Here is a 21,665-nt window from a genome sequence, read left to right as displayed (position 1 = left end):
TATATTATAAGAAATAATTAATAATTATGTAATTTATTTAAATAAGATGAAATATCAAACGCATAATAAAACTCAACAGGATCGAATAGAAAAATATGGAGGTAGTATAATAAAAGGAATGGCCCAACGGCATCCGGCAGATGGTCCAAATCGTCCAACTTGACCGCATTATCCAAATCTCCCTCAAATCTCCCACACGATCGTCCATCGTCTGAAGCAATCAACGCGTACGTCATCACCACGCTCACTCTCGGGGCAGTGCATTAATTGTGCGTGAGTAGCTGCGGCGGCGGCAGGGCCAAGGGAAGCTACTACCCCCTACTCCTCCCAACTAGTCTCGCCGGCGGCCGGCCGGCCGGAGTCGAGTCGCTGCCATGAGACCGCCGACGCCCCTTCCTCTCCTCCTCGTGCTGCTCCTCGCAGCGCTCCTCCCGGTCCCGGCGGTGAAGGCCGGCCCCGCCGCGTGGGAGGCGATCGCCGCGGCGCGGGGCGGCCGCCGCAGGGTGGCGTCGCCGGCGGAGCAGGAGGCGGCCGCCGCCGGGGTGCTCCGCAGGCTCCTCCCCTCCCACGCCCGCAGCTTCCGCTTCCAGATCGACTCCAAGGTCGGTGCGCGACAGATTTTTTTTATTGTTTTGACTCGCGAGGCGAAAGGATTTCACGATTCGCGGAGAGTTACGGTCACTGGCTCACTGCTTGATTGGATGGCTCCGGTGACGGGTTGACTTTGGTTCTCTCCCAGGGTGGCGTCTGCGGCGGCGAGTCAAGCTGCTTCAGGATAAGCAATGCCGTTGGCTCGGCCAAAAATGGAGCAGAGATTCTGTACGCTTCGACTGCTCCCCTCTGTGTGTTGTTTTACTTGAAACAGAATTCTGTCCTGCTCCTACGGTTTAAATTTAGGAAGCTACAATATATTCAGTGATTGTCTCTGATATTGAGGCAGCGTTCGTTTTGACTGTGTTGAGTTAACTTACCCTGGCATGGAAAACATAGTAATAGTAATAGATTAGTACATGATTAATTAATTTCTAATTATTAAAAAAATATAAAATATATTAATATGATTTTTTAAAATAACTTTCCTATAGAATTTTTTTGCAAAAATTACACCGTTTAGCAGTTCGGAAAGTATGCGCACGGAAAACAAGAGGGATAAGTTAACTTATAGGGGGGAAGAACGCGGTCTAATAGCATTCCCAACAGCTCATCTATCCCATCATCTATCCTGAAAATAGAGGATGAAGACTACAAATTGAGCTTCAACAGAACGACTATCTTATCATCTATTTTTAGATGTCATCATATGAGGAGAGAGAACCTTTATATTTGGATGATCTCTCCATCCTCCAAAGAGATATAGAGGATGTCATATATGAATGATCTAGTGGGGTACAAAGAGATATGAATGATGAAAATGAAGATATGGATAACCAAATTTAGATAAGCTGTTGGGAAAACTCTGAGGCTTGGGTTTGAATAGGAGTGGTTTTGCAGGACCTTCAATTAAGTCTGATGCCATCTAACTGCTAAAACATGCCCATTAGACTGATGAAAAAAATGCAAGTGCAAAGCATCTATTTCTAAAATTGTCCCTTTTTTGGGTGCTTGCATTTTTTCATAACTCAAAACGTTGTCTGGAGATGAACTGTCTTAACATAGGAGAATCTATGGAGAATATTTCGTTACTATATCTAAATGCTTCCAAAACAGAAAAAAAGTGCTACGGTTTGGTTTTATTGCAAAAGTGAATGCAATTACCTCACATGGTGTACAGGATCCAGGGTACCACTGCGGTTGAGCTCGCATCCGGTCTTCACTGGTATCTCAAATACTGGTGTGGCGCACACATTTCTTGGGACAAGACTGGCGGTGCACAGCTGGCGTCGGTTCCTTTGCCTGAGCATCTACCACAAGTAAAAGGGACAGGAGTGAAGATTGAGCGCCCTGTTCCCTGGAATTACTATCAGAATGTTGTCACCTCTAGCTGTGAGTTTCATGATTTTCCTATTTATCGTAACGTTTGTTCTGCTCCATAGATCATAACCAGACCACTTAAATCAAACTGCTGCTAATATTTTATTGCACTCCAAAGAAATATTTTTTTCCTTTTTGTTAAGCTATTGAAATTGGTCATCCAGGTCTGCTGCAAAACAAATGCTTGTTGGATTTCTAAATACCATCATGATTATAATTTTGTATTGACGCAACATAAATCAATTATTGCTAATAGCATGTCAAATTGAAGTTCTGGTCTAATAATTTCAGTTATGCCTAATTCTGCCAAAAGAATTTTTTATTTGTGTGCTATTCCTATTTCAAAGATTTACCTTTTGTTCTTTTGAAGATCAAACCACCTTTTTTATTTTGAAAGAAATATATCCCAATCTATCTACTTTTATTCTTCTTTACATGGTTTCCAACTATTTATCTCTGACAAAATTCATGTAGCATCTCTATAGACTCATTTGTCTGGTGGGATTGGAAAAGATGGGAGAAAGAAATTGACTGGATGGCACTTCAAGGAATTAATTTGCCTTTAGCATTTACTGGACAGGAAGCTATCTGGCAAAAGGTTTTTAAGGTAGTGTGACAGACACAATTTCAACTCTGAAGCACATTGTCGATATTTTAGAGTCTAAATTGTTAACATAATGTAACCAGTGATTAGGATGTACTACTGCCAAAATGGGTCTTACATATAGATTAGCAGAAGCTGCGTCTGTTTCCCTACCCAATAGGTTGCTCGGGCTGGCTCAGTCCAATGTATGCATTGCCTATTTGCCTCCCCCACCCTATTTTTGCTTATCTAAGGGAACTTGACATCCTAGAGGACTAAATTCAAATACTCTAATTTATCTCAGTGTCTGTCACTATTCGGAATTGATGTATTATCTTTGACTAGTGCCAGTCTTTTTACTCCCTTCTATAATTCTATTAACCATTTTCCCAAAAGATAAACAACTCATATTAACTGCAGTTACCAATTTGTACCACTGCTGTTTTGTGATCAATCTGGCATCTTTAAACATAACAGATCAAGAAGTTAACTTCCGCTAGACATTTATATTGCAATTGTTTTTCTTTTTCATATATGCCATTGTGGAATCATAAGACAATTTGAACTTTATTTTTAACCCTTTCTTCTTCGTTTTTTCTGTATTGAAGACCTAGCTGATGTTTGAGTTCTATTTCAGAGTTTTAATGTTACCGACAGAGACCTCGATGATTTTTTTGGTGGACCAGCTTTCCTTGCCTGGGCTAGAATGGGTAACTTGCATGGGTAAGTTTAGCACAAATTTATTGTAAATTATTTGATTCGAAAATAGTACAACAATTAAAAAAAGAAATGCGTGCATATGCCCTTTTGGTGATTTAGTTAACAGAGGATAGTGGATCGTTTTTTTTTTTTGGTAACAAAAGGGGGCCTTCACAAAATTCTCAACCTTCTGAAATACATACCCTGATGAGGTGTTCACAGCTTGAATTTTTAGTCCAAGGAAATTCTCCTCATGATGCTAAATTAGATTAGATATACCACATAGGTTTTCCTTTCAGCTCAAATCTTTTCTTTCAGAATAAGTATTCCAAATGACAGACTGTATTTTTCATTTTTTTTCATAACTCAAAACGTTCTCTTAAAAAGTTAATTATGGTTTGCATTATCAAGGACCCACATAGCCAGTGCATAGAACTGCCCAAAAACATTGAATTAATATTTTTGTAGTAGCACTTTGTATGCTAAATATGACAAATTGACAATTTGATCATAGGATCCTTCAGTTAGTAGCATATATTTGTTAGTATGATATTAAAGCAATGTGGTTATATATATATATGTGTGTGTGTGTGTTTTATTTTTTTAAAATTCTTAGATGGGGTGGACCACTATCACAAAATTGGCTGGATCAACAATTGGCACTGCAAAAGAAAATACTCTCCCGTATGATTGAGCTTGGAATGGTCCCAGGTGATAATTCGTTTTACAGTCCAGCATTTCCGTTCTTTACCTCTTTAGTAATTGTTTGGAAATATGCAATTGGATATTTCCTTGTTTCCTGCTATCCTGAATGTCTTGTCACATTTGCTCTTATCTCAATCTACCTTTAAAACATGCAATATGGAGTGTCAGTTAACATATCAATGTTACATTATATTATCTATGTACAACTAGTATAGTACACTAAATATTTGCTTCTGATTATATATTTCACTTACATTAATTCCCATTTTTCAGTTCTACCATCGTTCTCAGGAAATGTCCCGTCTGTGTTTAAAAAGATGTTTCCATCGGCCAACATAACCAGACTTGGTGACTGGTAATGCAGATCATTTCCATTAATTGTCTGACATTTTGTGGTAGTTCAGGTGTAACTTAATTTTCAAAATCATCTCTTTGTGTTTCGTAGTTGTAGTCAAGATACCTATTTTATAACTACTGTTAGTCTGGGACCTGAACCTCAAATTTTGTTTAATTTATTCAGGCCATCTCTTTGCTAAATAATTCCCTTTAATAAGTAATTGTGGAACAAATAGATAAATAAGTTTCAGGCTATCAGTCTTCTGCTCTTCACTTAGCATTATATGCGGTTGTAGGCATATTTGTCAAGAGATACTTAGTTACAGTGTAACGCACACAAGACAGCTTGGGGTTATATTTTTTGTGTGATCTAATATAGTGTGAAGGTCTAGTATTCCGCTTCAGCCCATGAATACTATTATTTAGCGATTCCTCTGCTTCAGGAACACTGTTGATGGTGATCCTAGATGGTGCTGTACTTATCTTCTTGATCCTTCTGATGCATTGTTTATTGATGTGGGGCAGGCATTTATCAAGCAACAAATGAAAGGTCAGAATCTTTCCCTGAAAAGATATACAACTCTATTTATTTAATATGGAGTACTTACCATTGTCATTGTTTTTGTATTTTGCAGAATATGGTGATATCACCATCATCTATAATTGGTAAGTTCTGAGTCTCTGACTGGTCTGCTTCTCTTTTTTCTCTTTATAATTTTCCATGAATGCTTTGTTTCTTGAATCTTACCTGGACTCCACAACACTATAGTTTAGTGTTTTAGCGCAAATGATTGACTCTCGTTATACATGGAGATGAACCACTGATGTCATTTTTTTAACCTATAATAAACCTTACAGGAAAAGCTGAGTGCAAAATTTTTTTTGAACATATAAGGTACTTAATACCAAAACAGTTTTGTGGCAAGATTTTAAATCTGTTTTTGAAAAATATCAAGAGTCCTTTCCTTTCTCCTCACTTGGTTCATGCTATGGGGTTAGAAGATTTTTGTTTCCGATACCATTCAGAACTGTACATAATATCCCCTAAAAAAAGAATTTTATATAATATCCAGATAACCCCCATTGATATAATGGTTGTTGGTAGAGAAATCTATATTGGTTCGTTCATTGCTTTGGTGCCTATTTATGTTCCTTGTTCACAATGTATCTTTTAATTTATAGTCTATACCTCATGAGAATTTCTCATACTTTATGGCCAACATTGTCTGTTTCCAGTGACACCTTCAACGAGAATACACCACCCACAAATGAACCAGCATATATTTCTTCACTTGGTTCTGCCATTTATGAAGCAATGTCAAGAGGTAACAAGGACGCTGTGTGGCTGATGCAGGTGTGCTTGCACTCTTTTTTTTTTTAACCTTTGAAGTGTAAAATGTTATGTATTCAATAACATGTCCACAGTTTGCAATGGAAACAACAAACAGGCATATGGAATAACATGTCCAGTATTACTGGCTTCGTCCCAATTTGTATAAAATTAAAAATGATGTCTTACCATGTCGTAGTATCACCAGTCAAAAAATAATTTGCCCTAAGCCACAGTGGCACAGTGTTTCACTAATCACTACAATAGTTTTCATGAACACATGTTACACTCATGGAAAATCTTGAACTTTAGTATAATCTCTGAACCTTATTCTCTTTATTCAGGGTTGGCTGTTCTACTCAGATGCAACTTTCTGGAAGGAGCCCCAAATGAAAGTAAGTTTGTACGTGCACTCATAGAGACTATAGATGAGTCTGGACTGATGGATATTCTCTTTATGGATATATATTTCATTATTCTGAAATTTGATAGTACCAAAAGAATCTGATAATTCAATGTTCTCTTGTATCTTGTTTCTTTCAATCAGCTTTAATAGATTAGATCTTAAGTTATACTTTAGTACTTAGGGTACGTACAAATGTGCTTATTAGCTGACTCTCTCAATCGCCACATAAGTAAATTTGGTGATGTGGAGAAAAGAGAGAGAAGGAGAAAGAAAAGCTGTTGTCATGCATGACAACGGCTTAGAGTTGACTCTTAACATTTATTAAAGAAAACTTTCTTGCATGAGGATGTATAAAAAGGAAATTAGCGTAATAAAATATATTTTATTGTATTAATGAAGAAACTACACCTGACTCTACCTTTGTACGTATCATTATAAAATAGACTCATCTTACTGACATGGATTGAGATAGAACTCACAATAGGCTCTACCATTAAACATGTCTTTATGCCCTATATCATAGAGTAGATCTTAAAGTGCACTAAATCTAAGGTGCCATCTTCTTAGTACACTTGTAGTGTAGTGGAAATAACTTTAGTACTTACGCGCTGTATCTTTGTAATGCAAGAGTCTAAGAGATCTCGAATCCTTACTGGTGAGATTTATGGAGAAAATTAACATAGTGCTTTTTAATATTTATGCTACTGTGTTTGTGGGTCCATCTATGTAGGGACATGGACTTACCTGAGATTGCTAAAGAAAGCTCAACTAAAAAATGTCTCGAAAATCTATTTCTTTCCAAATCCAATCATTTCTCCCTTTGTGCCTTTGTACTTCTTGCTTCTAAACCATGCCTATTGGGAACTGTCTTAACTCTTAACTGCTCTATATTCTAGCTGTACTGGTTTGTACTTCTTTTAGAAGCATGTACTGGAGTACAGGAAAAGGCAGGCTGATGAAATACAGAGTAAAAGGGTGGGCCTTCTGCACAAATGTATTTTTTCAACAGAAGTGAAGTTTGCGTACAATAATTTGTAACTATTATGAACGTTGATTCAAGGATAGGCTAAAGGTCTAAAGACCGAGAATATGACAATCACCCTCTATTAACACCAGTTAGGCTTCTCCCTGTCAAAACCAAGAGAGGCTTATTGGACTAACTTAAGAGATTCAACAGTTGACTGATAGTGGGGTCCATTGTGCCCTTTTATAGGGAGGGATCCCCTGCTACATTTCCATGGATAGAATCTATTTTCTAACAAACCATATCTCTAATTTCCTAGTTAACTATTCCCCTCTCCTTGCTAACAGACATGATACCAATTGACTAACCCCTATCCTAGGAAACTGTTCATTATTTAGGAAATGGGATATCTAATCCCGATGCCACAGTAGTCAGATATTGTTCCACACAGGCACATGGTGGTGCTACCATAACAGTAACAAAAGCAAAATATTGTGTGTATTTAAATGAACACATATTTGCAAATAGGTAGCAAAAGCATTTCCTTGTAGATGGAGATAACCATTGCTCGTGTTGTGTTTCAGGCATTACTTCATTCTGTTCCAATTGGCAAGATGATAGTCCTTGATTTATTTGCTGATGTGAAGCCCATATGGCAAATGTCCTCTCAGTTTTATGGTGTGCCATACATCTGGTTTGTATTTCACTTCCCCCCTAAAGCTCCAAATCTTGTTTCTTAAATATCACATTTACTCTATTAGTAGTAAAAATATGCGTGGTGGTTCTTATTCAAACTAGGTGCATGTTACACAACTTTGGTGGAAATATTGAAATGTATGCTGTACTTGACTCAATTTCATCTGGCCCCATTGATGCACGTACAAGTCACAACTCAATGATGGTACATATTACTCTCTTCTTTTAATATAGTTTAGAGCTTTTATGAGCTGAAATTCCAGTATTTGTTGCACCAGACTTGAGGTGAATCTATGTATACTGTATTTTCTTGCTGGATTTCTAAGTTCTTTACAACTGATATGGATTCCAAAGTAGTGGTTTTTTATTGATTTATATTGTTATGATACTTGCATTTGTTCCTTACCCTCTGTTAGGTTGGCGTTGGCATGTGCATGGAGGGAATAGAGCACAATCCAGTTGTTTATGAACTTATGTCTGAAATGGCGTTCCGTAGCCAAAAAGTTGAAGTAGAGGTATATTCAAAAAACATATGCCTGGCTTGTTATGAACTATAGTTTTCTTGTTCTTGTGTGTCCTCATACAAGCCACTGTGACAGTGTCCCATCTCCATCTCTTTGTGACCAGCTCAGCTGGCTTTTCTCAGTATTACTGACTGACATTTTTCATTTATTGAAGTTGTTGCATGCTTTTCAATTTGTCAATCGCCATCTAATCTATATTATTTCCTAGGATTGGTTAAAAATATACTCCTACAGGAGATATGGTCAATCAAATGTTGAAATGGAGAAAGCTTGGGGGATTTTGTATCATACAATATACAATTGCACAGATGGAATTGCGGTTTGATATCATACATATGCTCCTCTACAAATTATGCTCCCTTCTTTACAACTGTTCTATGATTATTGAAAAACCCATGTCTTCTTCCATATGTTGATTGCAGGATCATAACAAGGACTACATAGTTGAATTTCCAGACATTAGTCCAAGTTCATTTAGCTCTGATCATTCAAAACAAAGGGAAATTGCAAAGGTGAGGAAACATAGGAGGTTTGTCTTAAGCGAGGTGTCTGCAGGCCTACCGCATCCACATCTATGGTATCCCACGAAAGATGCCATCAAAGCCCTTGAACTATTTCTTAATGCCGGAAACGATCTTTCAAAAAGTTTGACATATAGGTACGCTTTATAATAACTATTGCTCCTTCAAGCATCCTGATGCCATGCATTCTTCTTTAAATTGGTATCAGTCAATGCTGAACTGTTTATGCTGATATATCATATATGAAATTCAGTTTCTTTCAATCCCAGAAGAAATCAAAATTATCTGCTTTCCCTCATGCCTGTCTGGTCTGCTATGCCTTACAAGTGCATAGATGCATCAACTTAATTTGTTTATCGATCATGTCAGAATCATGACATTCACAGAATTAACTTACATATTCTGAGCTTGGAGTAGGAAAATGTCTGAAATGTGGGACCTCACTAATGGTGAAATACTCATCTGCATTTTTAATTATGTACAGTGAAAATAATCAAGAAAGCGTACAGTAGAGCCAATTGAAGCTTTGACAATAGTACAACAAAAATGAAACAAAACCACGAATATACTCTTGTACACAAAAGTTAGCCATACATTAGAACTCTCACTGCCAGCTGCTTATTAATCAAACAAGTTGTTATGCATACCCATTCTATTTTTTAAAACAAAACTGTGAATTGATGATAATTGTTGTCACAGGTATGACCTTGTTGACCTGACAAGGCAAGCACTGTCGAAGTTAGCAAACGAAGTGTACATCGATGCCATGAATGCTTACCAAAAGAAAGATTCAAATGGTCTAAGATTTCACATGAAGAAATTCCTCAAACTCATTACGGACATTGATACACTACTAGCTTCTGATGATAATTTTCTGCTCGGCCCTTGGCTTGAAAGTGCAAAAAGTCTTGCTATGACTGAAAATGAACGAAAGCAGGTAAATTTAGCACTTCAACCAGTATTGGTGATGGATCAAACTTTTCTTATTGTTGCCTGACTCGATTTCTTTTCCATTAGTACGAGTGGAATGCTAGAACACAGGTAACAATGTGGTATGACAATACAAAGACCGAGCAGAGTCAACTACACGACTATGGTAATTTATATATAGTTGTTCACTCCATGGTTTTGAAGTACATGCCAAATATTTGCATGCTAATTTTACTTCGATGTCACTAAGCTTCCTGCCTTTCTTGACACCTCTTTACCAGCCAATAAATTCTGGAGTGGACTGCTGAAGAGCTACTATCTACCAAGGGCATCGAAATACTTCACTCGACTAACAAAAAGCCTGCAAGAGAACCAGAGTTTTCAGCTGGAGGAGTGGAGGAAAGATTGGATTGCCTACTCGAACGAGTGGCAATCTGGGATGGAGCTGTATGCTGTGAAGGCTACGGGTGATGCTCTGGCAATTTCCAGGTCACTCTTCAGAAAGTACTTGAGCTAGCTGCAGCTCTCTATGTTGTCGAGGTAAATAATCGATACAATCGGAAATGGACCTAAATTGCAAACCGGTGATTTCAAATTCGATCTTTTTCGTGGCTCCGAATAAGGTTCAGCTGTAAATACCTCCTGCAGCATGCAATTTTTTTTTTATCGAACATAGTGTAAGGGAGGCCTCACTCCGATAGATTTTCTTAATAAAAGAACTTGTTCACGGCCAAATTTAACACTATTGTTAAGTCTAGTTCAAAATTACCAAATTCAAAGTCTTTTGGATAAAGGCAGGTCACACGCAGTACAAGGGTTGGTTAACTGGCCCACTAAAGGACCGATCAGACCGAGTTTCAAGTCACTTAAGGTATTCTCTCTCGTGTTTCTTACATACAGACCGAGGTTCTGTGAGTTCCACACTTCCCTAAGCCTAAGAGCAAGTATACTAGCTAGCTAAATACTTACTTGGATGAGAGAGAGAAAAAGTAAGCCTAAGAGCAAGTATATTAGCAGCCTATAAGCTGACTAAATGCTTACGTGGATGAGAGAGAGAAAGTGGCTTGTAATCTTATAGCGACACGCGAGTCTTGTATTTAATGATAAAGAGTTAACTATTCTATGAATAAGCTAAGAGAAGACTATAAAAGTTTTATAGCCAGCTTGTTGATTATATTATTAGCCTTGCTCTAATCTAACGCGAAGATCCTACGGATAACTATCTCTCCTACAAATGCGCGTGTTGGGGGGAGGGGTGGGATTTTTTTTAATTTTTTAAACTTTTTAATAAATAATTTTATTTCTAAACCTCGGAGAAAAATATTTTCATCATATGTGTTGTCTTACTACGCCAACCAGCTTGCGTGACAATATTGTCTCGTCACACTGCCAACAATAGCGTGGCCAAAATGTCCATACGATAAAAATATTTTTTTTTAAGGTTTAGTAATAAATTATTTATTAAAGACGTTTAAAAAATAAAAAAAACAAGGAGTGGGGGTGGCCAAGGTCAATTAAAGCAACCACCGATGTTCTACGAAACTAGATCCTCTTACGTAGATGTTGTGTGGTTGTGCTACTGACATGTGGGACATAGTAAGGTGGGGTCCACATGTAAGTGACTTAACACATGTAGTAACTGTAGTTACGTCAGCGGATCTGGTTCCATGTCGTGCATCCCCTCCTTATTTCTTCCATGATCTTATATCAATCAATCCCGTGTTACTCGTCGTCTCTTGTCTCCATGGCATTATATGACGTTCTAGATGACATATTAAGCTTAGGACAAACTGACGCATAATAAGCCTATCTCGAGTGATCGTTTGGTGACATCTAACACTTGTGATGGTGTGTCTTCGGGTGTGGCAAAATGAAGGATGAAAACAAATGACGACATTACATTAGAGAAAAACGATGAAATTCAACATGGAAGTTCTCAAGCAAAAAAATAGTTTTAAAACTTAATAAAAAAACGGTTTAGAAACTTTAGTGAAATTTAATACCGTTATAGACCTATCCATAGTTTTTATCAGATATATTTTAGGTTAATTTAATTTCTCTTCCATCTCTGTCTTTTTAGGTAACCCCTCTATCGTATATATAGTTCTGTCCTAAAATATAATCATTTATATGATTCAAATTTTATACCAAATATAAGTAGTTCTCCACTGATTCTTATTATTTAATCATTCCAATGATTGCATGACCAATTGGATAATTAGAAAAAAAACTAATCAATTCAAAATCCAAAAATTGTCCACTAAAATGACTAAAATAGAATCTTTTAATATCTTCTTAGTCTACGAAAGCAGCTTGACTCATTTGAGCTCGCAGGCACTCACAGAGTGCCGTACACGCATCTCCTCACTGGCTGCTCCCTCTCGCTAACAATTTCACCTAGAAACATAGAATATGTCGTATTTAATCGATAGAGTTACTGACAAGACAATGTTGTCAATAAAAAGTGACAACATATACATCATCAATGAAGAATTGACACCTCTAAGCATCAACGATGAATATGTATCTTTTTTAGATGAGGATGTACACTTAAATTTACCCAAGATCGGCCTTGGCCAACATGAATATCTTAGATGTCATAGAGATATTGTCCAACTATAACCCACCATAGAAGATAGGGTTATTGCAGAGGCCCTTAATACTTCACCTCTTAGAAGCACTGTGACTTAACTAGCAAATTAAAGGGGTTAATAGAAGCTTATCTTACTCCTAAACTAGCCACTGAAGTAATGAACGGAGAGTAATGACTTTTCTAGTCCTTATTAGTTAAAAAATAATGATACGTGTGGATTAGTTGAGGCAAAGAACTTGAGAGAATTGTTGGAGATTACAAATAAATTTGATGGGATTCAAAGACTTGGCTTAATTATTTAGACTAGAAAATTGAGGTGCTTGGAACATGTGCCGGATAAAATGCATGCGAGAAAATTGGGATGATACGATGTTAGGCTAAATTCACTCCACATGAGCTTTTGTGATGTGCACTAGGGTGTATCGATCTTTCGATGAGATGATAAGTCAATTGAATGAAGTGACATTGGCGATCTGACTCTAACTGTCTATAGACGTTACGCCATAGCAATCGTGACACCAACCCCAAAGGCAACCATGAACTCGACGGATACACAATCAACCTAATCACAAGGGTATTTGTTCATATAAGCAATTGACAACTAAAAAATAAGATAAACAAACAACTTAAATTATGGGATAAAGATGTAGGATTAAATTGACAAAAGTATCAAAAGGTGAGGTCATAAAATGAGAAAACCCACGATCTAACTTATCACAGGATTATATGAAAAATGAGCGAATGTAAACTTTGATCTAAACAAAACCTGATTTGTTTTATAATGGCTAAGGGAAATAGTAGGGAGGGCGAGCTAGGGACATCCTCTAACCCTAGACACGTTACTAACATACTCAACTTGATACATGGGCCCACGGCCCAAAAACTGGTGGTGGCGCATCATCAGCGGGTCTTAACATCCGGTACTATTTTGGCAATTACAGTCGATCGGAGAGAAATATAGAGATGGGGTCAGATCTGTTTGAAAGTAGACCTAAAGACATTTCCATTAAGTACTTATACGTCCAAACAAAATTCCAAATCAATGACAATGCTAGTTTGAGTTCGACATTGTGTAGGAGGTCGAGACAGAGACGGTATTTCTTCATCTTATCCTTTCTGAGCACAAAAAACATAATCACAAGCTCTTTAAAACCATTATTCCAATAACATTTAATTTTACAAAACAAACGATAAATTTATAAAATCGGCATGGGCGCTCAGACCACCCCACACCGAATTAAAAGCACGGGCACGCTCGCTAGCGGCCACCCTCCCCACCCGTTCGCCTACTCCTCCACCCGTCTACCCGTCTCCCCTCCTCCGGATCGCGACTCTCTCCTTCGCTCGCTCGCGGTCTCGCCTCGTCTTCTTCTCCTCCATCCCCACCAAACTCCGCCCCTCTCCTCTTCCTCGAAACCTCCGGCCGCCCACCCACCCTCCCTAGCGCCGGACGGACGAGAGCGCGGTCTGTTCGATTCGATTCGCTCGGGCGCCCGGAAGGAGGAGGCGAGGCGGGCGGCTTCCTGCTCCGGCCCACACCACACGCGCCCCCTGCGCAGCTAGCGAGATGGCGGCCGACGCCGGCTTCGATCCCTCCGCGGCGGCCCTCGCTGCCACCTCCACCTGCGCCCACTGGTTCGTGCGATCGTCCCCCCCTCTGTTGTCTGTTCGCCTTTTCCTGTGCCCTCCTCGTGTCGAGGTGTCAGACTGTGCGTGTCGTGTCGGTGGTGGCGAGGTTGCTCGTCGTGGGATTTGGATCTGAGCTGGGGGGAGATCCGATTGATCCCTGGAGCGTTTACTCCATGGAGGATTTGGGATAGCTGTAATCTGATCGATCGTACCTCATCACGCAATTAATCGATCGATACATACGAGTACATAACATTTGTGTTCCCAGACAAAACGAGAAATAATTATGCATTGCTCTACCGAACAACATTTGTGTTCCCACACAAAATGAGAAATACGATATCCAATTATTCATTGGTATACGGAACAGCCATATAGGTGCTAGTAATTATTAGCGAGCTTTTCTAAACAGACCAGAATTGGGACTTTTATCTCAAACATTAGCGCGCTCATAACAGGCAATTGCGTACCCTTACGATTGAAGTAAGATAGCTCCGAGATGAATTGAACTGACTCACTGAGGTAGCACCAATCCCATTTGAAACCATCAATTTGATTTGAGGACAAAAGCAGTCCTTTTATGCTTGGTTAGTCTGGGGACTAGGGATGGTGTTTGGACTGGGTTTGTAGGACATTGCTTAATTAAAATGACCCAGCTTTATTTGGATAAACCAAATGGATGATAAGGGATCATGCTTTGAGATAATTACTACCACAGCACTGCTGTATGCTGATGCATTTCTTTGTATTAATGTGATCTGTGTTTTGCTTGCTTTTACACTTTCTGGGTTTGTTTGTTTGTTTCTAGTCACATAAAAAGGATGCATGATATTAATTGGAATGCTATGGGATTGGCAGCTTTTAATTTCAGAATTTTTCTGCCTGCTACCCTTGTCATTGCTAGTTCAACACAATGTATGATTTGTGGTGTAATGCTACTGTGTTGATTGTATGAGAAATATGCCCATTCTTATTTATCATATGGTAGATGCCAATTTTAGCTTTAATTATATGTTCTTTCTTTTTCAGCCAGCGAGAAATTCCATCTTCAAACATTGACTTACATTCAGCACACTGCGCTCGTAACCTTCAAAAGTGTGAACACTGTGGAGAAATGGTGGCCAGAAAACTTATGGATGAACACTACAACGAAAGCCATGCCCCAGTATGTTTGCAACCTCATCATAAACCTTATGTTTTGAACTTTCAAAAAAATTTTGATCTGTTTTGGTTGTTTCCATTTGGGTGTTGTCTGTTTCTTTATCTTAGAACTCGGTTGAGCAATCTGTTGGCACTTGATGGTTAATGAACCAAATGCAATATTTTTGTGTGGTACTCTTAGCAAATTGTATTACTAGATGCAAATTGAGGGGTAGTATAAGGTATTAATTATTAAACCTTATTTTTAGTTTAAAAGGGCAACAGAGTATTGCTCTGTTACATAATCCAAACTTAAATAGGTTTTGACAGTGGCCAACTTTCTGGATTCCATTCCTGGAAAAAAAAAGGAGATCCCTGCACACCTAGCATCTCCTGCAACTCTGTCAATGGACCTGTAGTTGTCACTAACTTCCCAAGAACACACAGCTTCGTTTCACTAGCTCATGGCACAATTCTCCATGAACGAATGCATAAAAACCCATGCATATAAATTTTGAATTTTGAACCAGAGTTTGGATGATGAGATCTCCAACCTCTTAAGTTAATAGGTCACTATAGAATTGGATAGGAGTACAGTTTTGTAAACTTTTTGCTGTACTTGCAAATTAAATATACACTTCTGTTACGTTAATTTTACGGAACGCATGATATTTTTGCATACCAACTGAAACCAGGAACTCATGCTGCACTACCATTCCTTGGACCTTAGTAACAATATTAGAATTTACATGTTCTGAGATCGCAATGCAAACTCACTCTTATCATGTTACATGCAGGTAAGTTGCACTCTTTGCAAGGAAATCATAGCACATGAGATCTGGGATCTCCATAAAAGTGAACAGTGCCCACAAAGGATTGTCGCGTGTGAATATTGTGAATTTGAGTTGCCAGCGGTTGAGCTTCATGAACATCAGGTGCCGTTTTGTTGTTTACCTTGAAACTTCATTTTTTTTACTAACAGCATGCCCATGCCTTTGATTTATAACAAATAAGCTAAGAATATTGTTCTCCTGGAGGCCTGCCTAGGCAACAACTAATGTTATTCACCAGCAACAGAGGGGTCTAGTCGCTACCTAGTCCCCCTGGTCGCTAGTCAGTGGATACCCATCGTACTATCGAGTGGCGCCTAGGTGAACACTGGCTAAGAATGCAAAATTAGTTACCCTTAATTCGGAAAATTATACACAAGACTGAAGACTATACGGCATCAACCGTCAACCAAATGCATTACACACTACATGTAAATGGTACTTTTTTTTACAAAAAATAGTACACATAACTCATACAAGTCCTCACATATGTAGCCACAAAGGAACAAGCCATCATCCCCAACTCCTTTTTTTAATTAGGCAAACATATATTCTAATATTACTAGTTTGATATGTAGGATGTATGCGGAAACCGTACAGAATTTTGTCAAACATGCAAGAAGTATATCAGATTACGTGAATGGATCGGGCATGAGTTACAGTGTCATGCAAATACAAATGGTTCTGCACAATCATCAAGGTAATTTTTTCCACATTTCTGCTACCATGTAACACTGAAATGGTGTAATTTATAAATTCATTTTAAGATGAGTGAAGATAGATTTTGTCCACTAGCTAAATTAATGCAATCTATCATATACAAATCATATTGCTTAGCATTTGAGCCATGATCCTTGCATGCTTATTCGATTTAGGTCATATTCATTCAATATTTCGATTTGATGTCTCCCATTTGCTCTTTCAAGGTAGTAATGTGTATCATGAACTGGCGCTTTGCACCCTGATGTTTCTTGTTTATACCTTGTACTGATAAGATGCTTAAAATTTCAGTGCCAGAACCATTCCAGAGAGAGAAGTGCGTCCTCCTCCACCAGTACGACCACCACGACCTATTCATGGTGCACAACACAAGCGTCTGCTCTTCACAATTGCAGTAACGGGCATCGCAGTTATGATCGGTTCAATACTTTTTCAGAGGGAGGAAAGTTTCTAATTTAGTCCAGTATCTAAGCACTCTCCCCATCGAGTTGATTCCAACAGTAACAGCATAAAGAGTTACCTTGTTGTACAATTTACCCCCATAATCAGTCGATAAGATCAGTTGTTTGTTTGAGAGTACAGTCCCTGGCATGGCTTTGTCAAAAGAATCGAAATAACGATGAAAATGGCCATTATTCTCAGTGTTATATCGAGATATTTGAAGTAATTTCTATTTGTCAGTTCAAGCTGTAATTAGTTTAGTTGAACTGGCGATTTGTCGCTCCTATTTTGAAGCTGCAGCCTGCAGAGGTACTCCATATCGTCTTGTTGCTAGTACTTGATGTTTTTTAAACCTTTTTCATTTAAATTTTAAAAATAAAGATGTAAAACATATTTGTAAAGAAATAGATCTTTTGGTCAAGGTGGTGCCAAGTCACATGCATTTAACCTGCATGGCAGCATTGTATTACCAACCTTTATTCAAAAAAGTTAAAAACATATTCTCATCTCCCTACTAATAAAACATATTTTTATATATCCCAAGCACAATAATATTATATCCTGCATCACAAATAAAGGAGAAAAAAAAGCAGTTTCCGAACACTGAAATATCTCAAATTTAATTTCAACTGATTATCATAATTAGCTGTACTGCCGTACGGAGCCATGTCAAAATCACAACTTTTTTTGTACACTCTTCGTGAAGTTTGTAGTAGGAAACAATATTCATTTTTGGCGTGCAATGAACACCGAACGCGCAACCAAATCGTACAATCGGAATTATTCAGCTTGCATCCGTATAGGTTGGCATGTAGCCCCATTGCCAGATGCTACGACACGCTGGGGTCCAAAACCAGAAATGGACCCGCAGCTCATTCTTGCTTACATAGAGTGGTAATGGGTATAATTTAAGGGTAGGATTCAAAACGAGTTGAAAATAAAATTATATAGAGTTTTGAGCTAAAAATCTTTTAAGAATTAAAAAGGGTTGTGAAAGAACCCACGGACTTTGATCCATTCTCACTCCTAACTATCGGATGATGCATCGACGGCTATTTTTTTAGTGCTCCTCAATAACGTCGTTGATTTTTTTATGCGTTTGATTGTGTTTCATTCAAAAATATTATGTAAATATGTAAAAATATATTTTATAATTAAAATGTATTTAGTAATAAATTCAACTATAAGAAAATAAATAATAATCATATAAGTTTTTAAATAAGACGAATGGTTAAAGTTAATTGTATTATCTAATAAAATATAGAGGGAGTCGTGTCAGAATTACCGTGCGTGCCATGGAAATGATTTTAAGATGGCTGTGTGATGATAGGTCGACATTGGCAGCAAAGGTTTAGCCCATCTGATAATACTGCCACTGCAGCATGTGATGCACTGCACCCTGTCCAATTCTACGCAACTACTACGTAGAAACAATACTTACTGAAACATTACAAAAGTTGATTACACCTCTGTCTAATCTCTCTCTGGGTGTGACCATCTTCATCAGATCCAGGTTGGTCATTGGTTGTTGATGCATGAATGATTAATGTACTAGAATTGTTGTTTGTAATACAAACAAATGCAAGCCTTTGTTTTTCCCCTCTCTGTGGGAGGTGAGAGCAAAAGCCATTTTGGATCCTGTTTTTCGCAAAGGTTTTCAAAGGCGAGTGAGTGCTCACCTGGCAATTATACCGTATGGCTTTCCGTGCTTTTCCTTTTTTTTTTTCTTGCATAGATGCCCTTCTTTTCGTTGTCTGAATGATGTGTGAGCTCATTATTTCCCTTAGAAAGTTGACATTTCACTTCCGGACAACAAGGAGCCATCGATGAACAAAAAAAGGGAGCGAATCAATAAGCAAAAACTGTACTTAGTGTCTTAGGCCATGTTTCGGCCATCACCATAAGTTAACTAAGCCCTTTTTTTTCTGCATGCATGCTTCCCAAACTGCTAAACGGTATATTTTTTACAAAAAATTTCTATAAAAAAGTTATTTTAAAAAATCATATTAATTCATTTTATATTTTTTAATAATTAATTATATACTAATATATTACTATACTTCCATACCAGATATAAAGTTAACCGAACGAGCCCTAGCAGTACTTACGAATCAACATTGATTTCCTGACCAGTAGAAGAATCGCTGATAAAGAAAAAAAATTCAACGAGAGATATCGCATTTCTCTCTTCTCGCATTCCGCCACACCACCGAAAAGAAAAAAAAACACACGGTGTATTTCCGATTCAAATACCCGTAGCTACGCGTCCCCTGGATTTGCCTCAAATTTATCTCACCACTCTAAACTCAAAGACACCAAAAATTATCATATAGAACACGAATTTAGCTTCTGTTTTAATTTGCAAACAGCAAAGTAGAAATGCATGAGCAAAAATGCACGCTGGTTGGCAACGCGCACACGCCCTGAAGGCCTGAACCAAAGCAAACAAAAGTAGGTTCAAGATGGCATGAGACGGCGGCGGCGGCCGCCGGGTGCTGTCCGGACGGCCGGCCAGCCACCGTCGATCGGGGCGCATGGCCGGAGCAGTAGGCGAGCGAGCGAAAGGGACAACACGCTGACGCGAGAGCAGACAGGGAGGGAGGGAAGAGGAAAGAAAGGTGGTTGTGGTGGCCATTGGCGCGGCGCAGCGGCCCAACCAGCCAGCCAAAACTTGCCGAGTCCGAACTTCCCCACTGGCAAATCAAGTAACACCTCTTGACATATATTATTTTATAATAAACATATTATATATATATATTAATTTTTTATTATTATATTTAGATTGTTTTTTATGTTACTCTTGCTAATACACACATGTACTGCTCTGCGAGCTACTCGTGCTAATCGTAATGATGTATTTAAGTTGTTTGATATATGATTTTATATTTAAAAATAATACTCTGAACGTTGTTATTTTATATTTTATTATCAAACATATTATGATACCGTAGCATTATCATGGACACATTACTAGTTCTTTAGAGGATTTTAAAATTTACCGGTGTTTTTTTCCTTCTTCCCTCTCATATATATTTATATATATAATACGGGGAATTAAATGGATCTCAGAGGATGATCCAACACATAATGGTATGTTTGGTGACAAGTGAGATACGCGTTACCGTATCATGAGAAAATATGATGAACAATTACACTTTTTTTCCTTTGTTGCTGCAGCATCCAACTTTCCGCTTTTGTTTTCTTACCGCTGCAGGCATGATGAATACTAGCATATAAATTCCTAGCTGGTAACGTAGTGCACCTACATATTTTTCTACTACTATTACCTCCGTCCCACAGTAACCTTATTTTTCATTTTTCCGTGTCCAACGTTTGACCATTCGTATTATTTGAAAAATTTGTAAAAAACTTAAAAAAAATAGTCATGTATAAAGTACTCTTTATACTCTTTATATTTTATCATTTAGTAACAATAAAAATATTAATTACAAAAAAATTTCAAATAAGACGAATGGTCAAACTTGGACACGGAAAAACGAAAAATAAGATTATTATGGGACGGATGTAGTACTTTGTAACAACTCATTGGTGGGTACACCAAGGTAATATTTTACTGCTAAATTCGATTAGATTTTTGCTTCCTGAGTCTTGGCTCATTACCGGAGAATTTAACTTTTTGCCACCTTTAGATTTGGTAATTAGCCAAATACACTTCTTGGAATTGCACTTATTATTTTGTCATTGGAGAAAGAAACCTTTCTATTTTTTGCCACTTTATGTGCTATAGGCTGCCACATGTGCATGCCAATATGGAATGGACATGCAAAATTACCAATCTACCTCTGATTGAAATACTATGTAAGCTCCGTTTAGTGGAGATAAAATTAGAAAATAAATTGAAATATAGAAAGTAATTGGTAAGACAACTAATAATATGATCTAATTATTTAATTTTAACAATATCATATTATTATTTAATTTTGACATTATCATATTATTATTTAATATTATTTAATTTTAACACTATCATATTATCATCTAATTATTTAATTTTATCATATTACTAGTTGTCTTACCAATTACTTTCTATATTTTAATTTATTTTCTAATTTTATCTCCACTAAACCAAACTTACATAATATTTCAATAAGGGGTAGATTGATAATTTTGCACGTCCATTCCACGTTAACATGCATATGTGGCAGCGTACAGTGCACACAGTGGCAAAAAAATAGAAAAACTTCTCCCCAATAACAAAATAATAAGTGAAATTCTAAGAAGGGTATTTAGCTAATTACCAAATCTAAAGATGGCAAAAGTTAAATTCCCCCTCGATACCTCTCACGTTTCTATACCTTTGTGATTGACATTAGACTGCAAAATGTAGAGTCACAGCATGGTTGAGGTGGCAAAAAAGGATTCAATGCATAAGATCTTGCGGCAATCTCACAAAGAAGACTAATATGGCTAATTCAATTAAAATGGTAAAAGTATGCCATAATTTGAGATTAAAAACATAAAGGTCCATCCTAGATTTCTTCCCGCAATTCCCTTATAACTAAATCTTAATACGAAGAGAGGGGTGAGCAACTATAGTTTCTATAGTATCAGTAAAAAATACATTATTCCACCCAAATATATACCACCAGCGATAGCATTTGCTAATTCCTTTCTATTTTTCAATTC

General features: G+C 37.6%; 2 protein-coding genes across 2 annotated transcripts; both read left to right on the top strand.

Moving 5' to 3' along the window:
- Positions 1–229: 229 nt before the first annotated feature.
- On the top strand, positions 230–10,301 carry LOC102704409 (alpha-N-acetylglucosaminidase). Its single transcript, XM_015835430.2, has 19 exons — positions 230–602; positions 740–819; positions 1,772–1,983; positions 2,457–2,578; positions 3,192–3,277; positions 3,870–3,964; positions 4,232–4,313; positions 4,738–4,844; positions 4,930–4,960; positions 5,531–5,648; positions 5,969–6,019; positions 7,579–7,688; positions 7,793–7,895; positions 8,107–8,205; positions 8,423–8,533; positions 8,637–8,872; positions 9,435–9,672; positions 9,753–9,831; positions 9,947–10,301. The coding sequence occupies exons 1-19, from the start codon at positions 375–377 to the stop codon at positions 10,180–10,182; spliced, it is 2,424 nt and encodes an 807-aa protein (XP_015690916.2). The 5' UTR covers positions 230–374; the 3' UTR covers positions 10,183–10,301.
- Positions 10,302–13,561: 3,260 nt separating this feature from the next.
- Positions 13,562–17,241, top strand: LOC102704135 (XIAP-associated factor 1). The gene is made up of 5 exons (XM_015835554.2): positions 13,562–13,893; positions 14,917–15,052; positions 15,825–15,962; positions 16,436–16,557; positions 16,869–17,241. The coding sequence occupies exons 1-5, from the start codon at positions 13,826–13,828 to the stop codon at positions 17,029–17,031; spliced, it is 627 nt and encodes a 208-aa protein (XP_015691040.1). The 5' UTR covers positions 13,562–13,825; the 3' UTR covers positions 17,032–17,241.
- The last annotated feature ends 4,424 nt before the right edge of the window (positions 17,242–21,665 follow it).

This window comes from Oryza brachyantha, chromosome 3 (genome assembly GCF_000231095.2).
Source record: "Oryza brachyantha chromosome 3, ObraRS2, whole genome shotgun sequence".
NCBI classification, from domain to species: domain Eukaryota; kingdom Viridiplantae; phylum Streptophyta; class Magnoliopsida; order Poales; family Poaceae; genus Oryza; species Oryza brachyantha.
The sequence above is the reverse complement of the archived record's forward strand: the minus strand, read 5'-3'. Positions and strand labels throughout refer to the sequence as shown.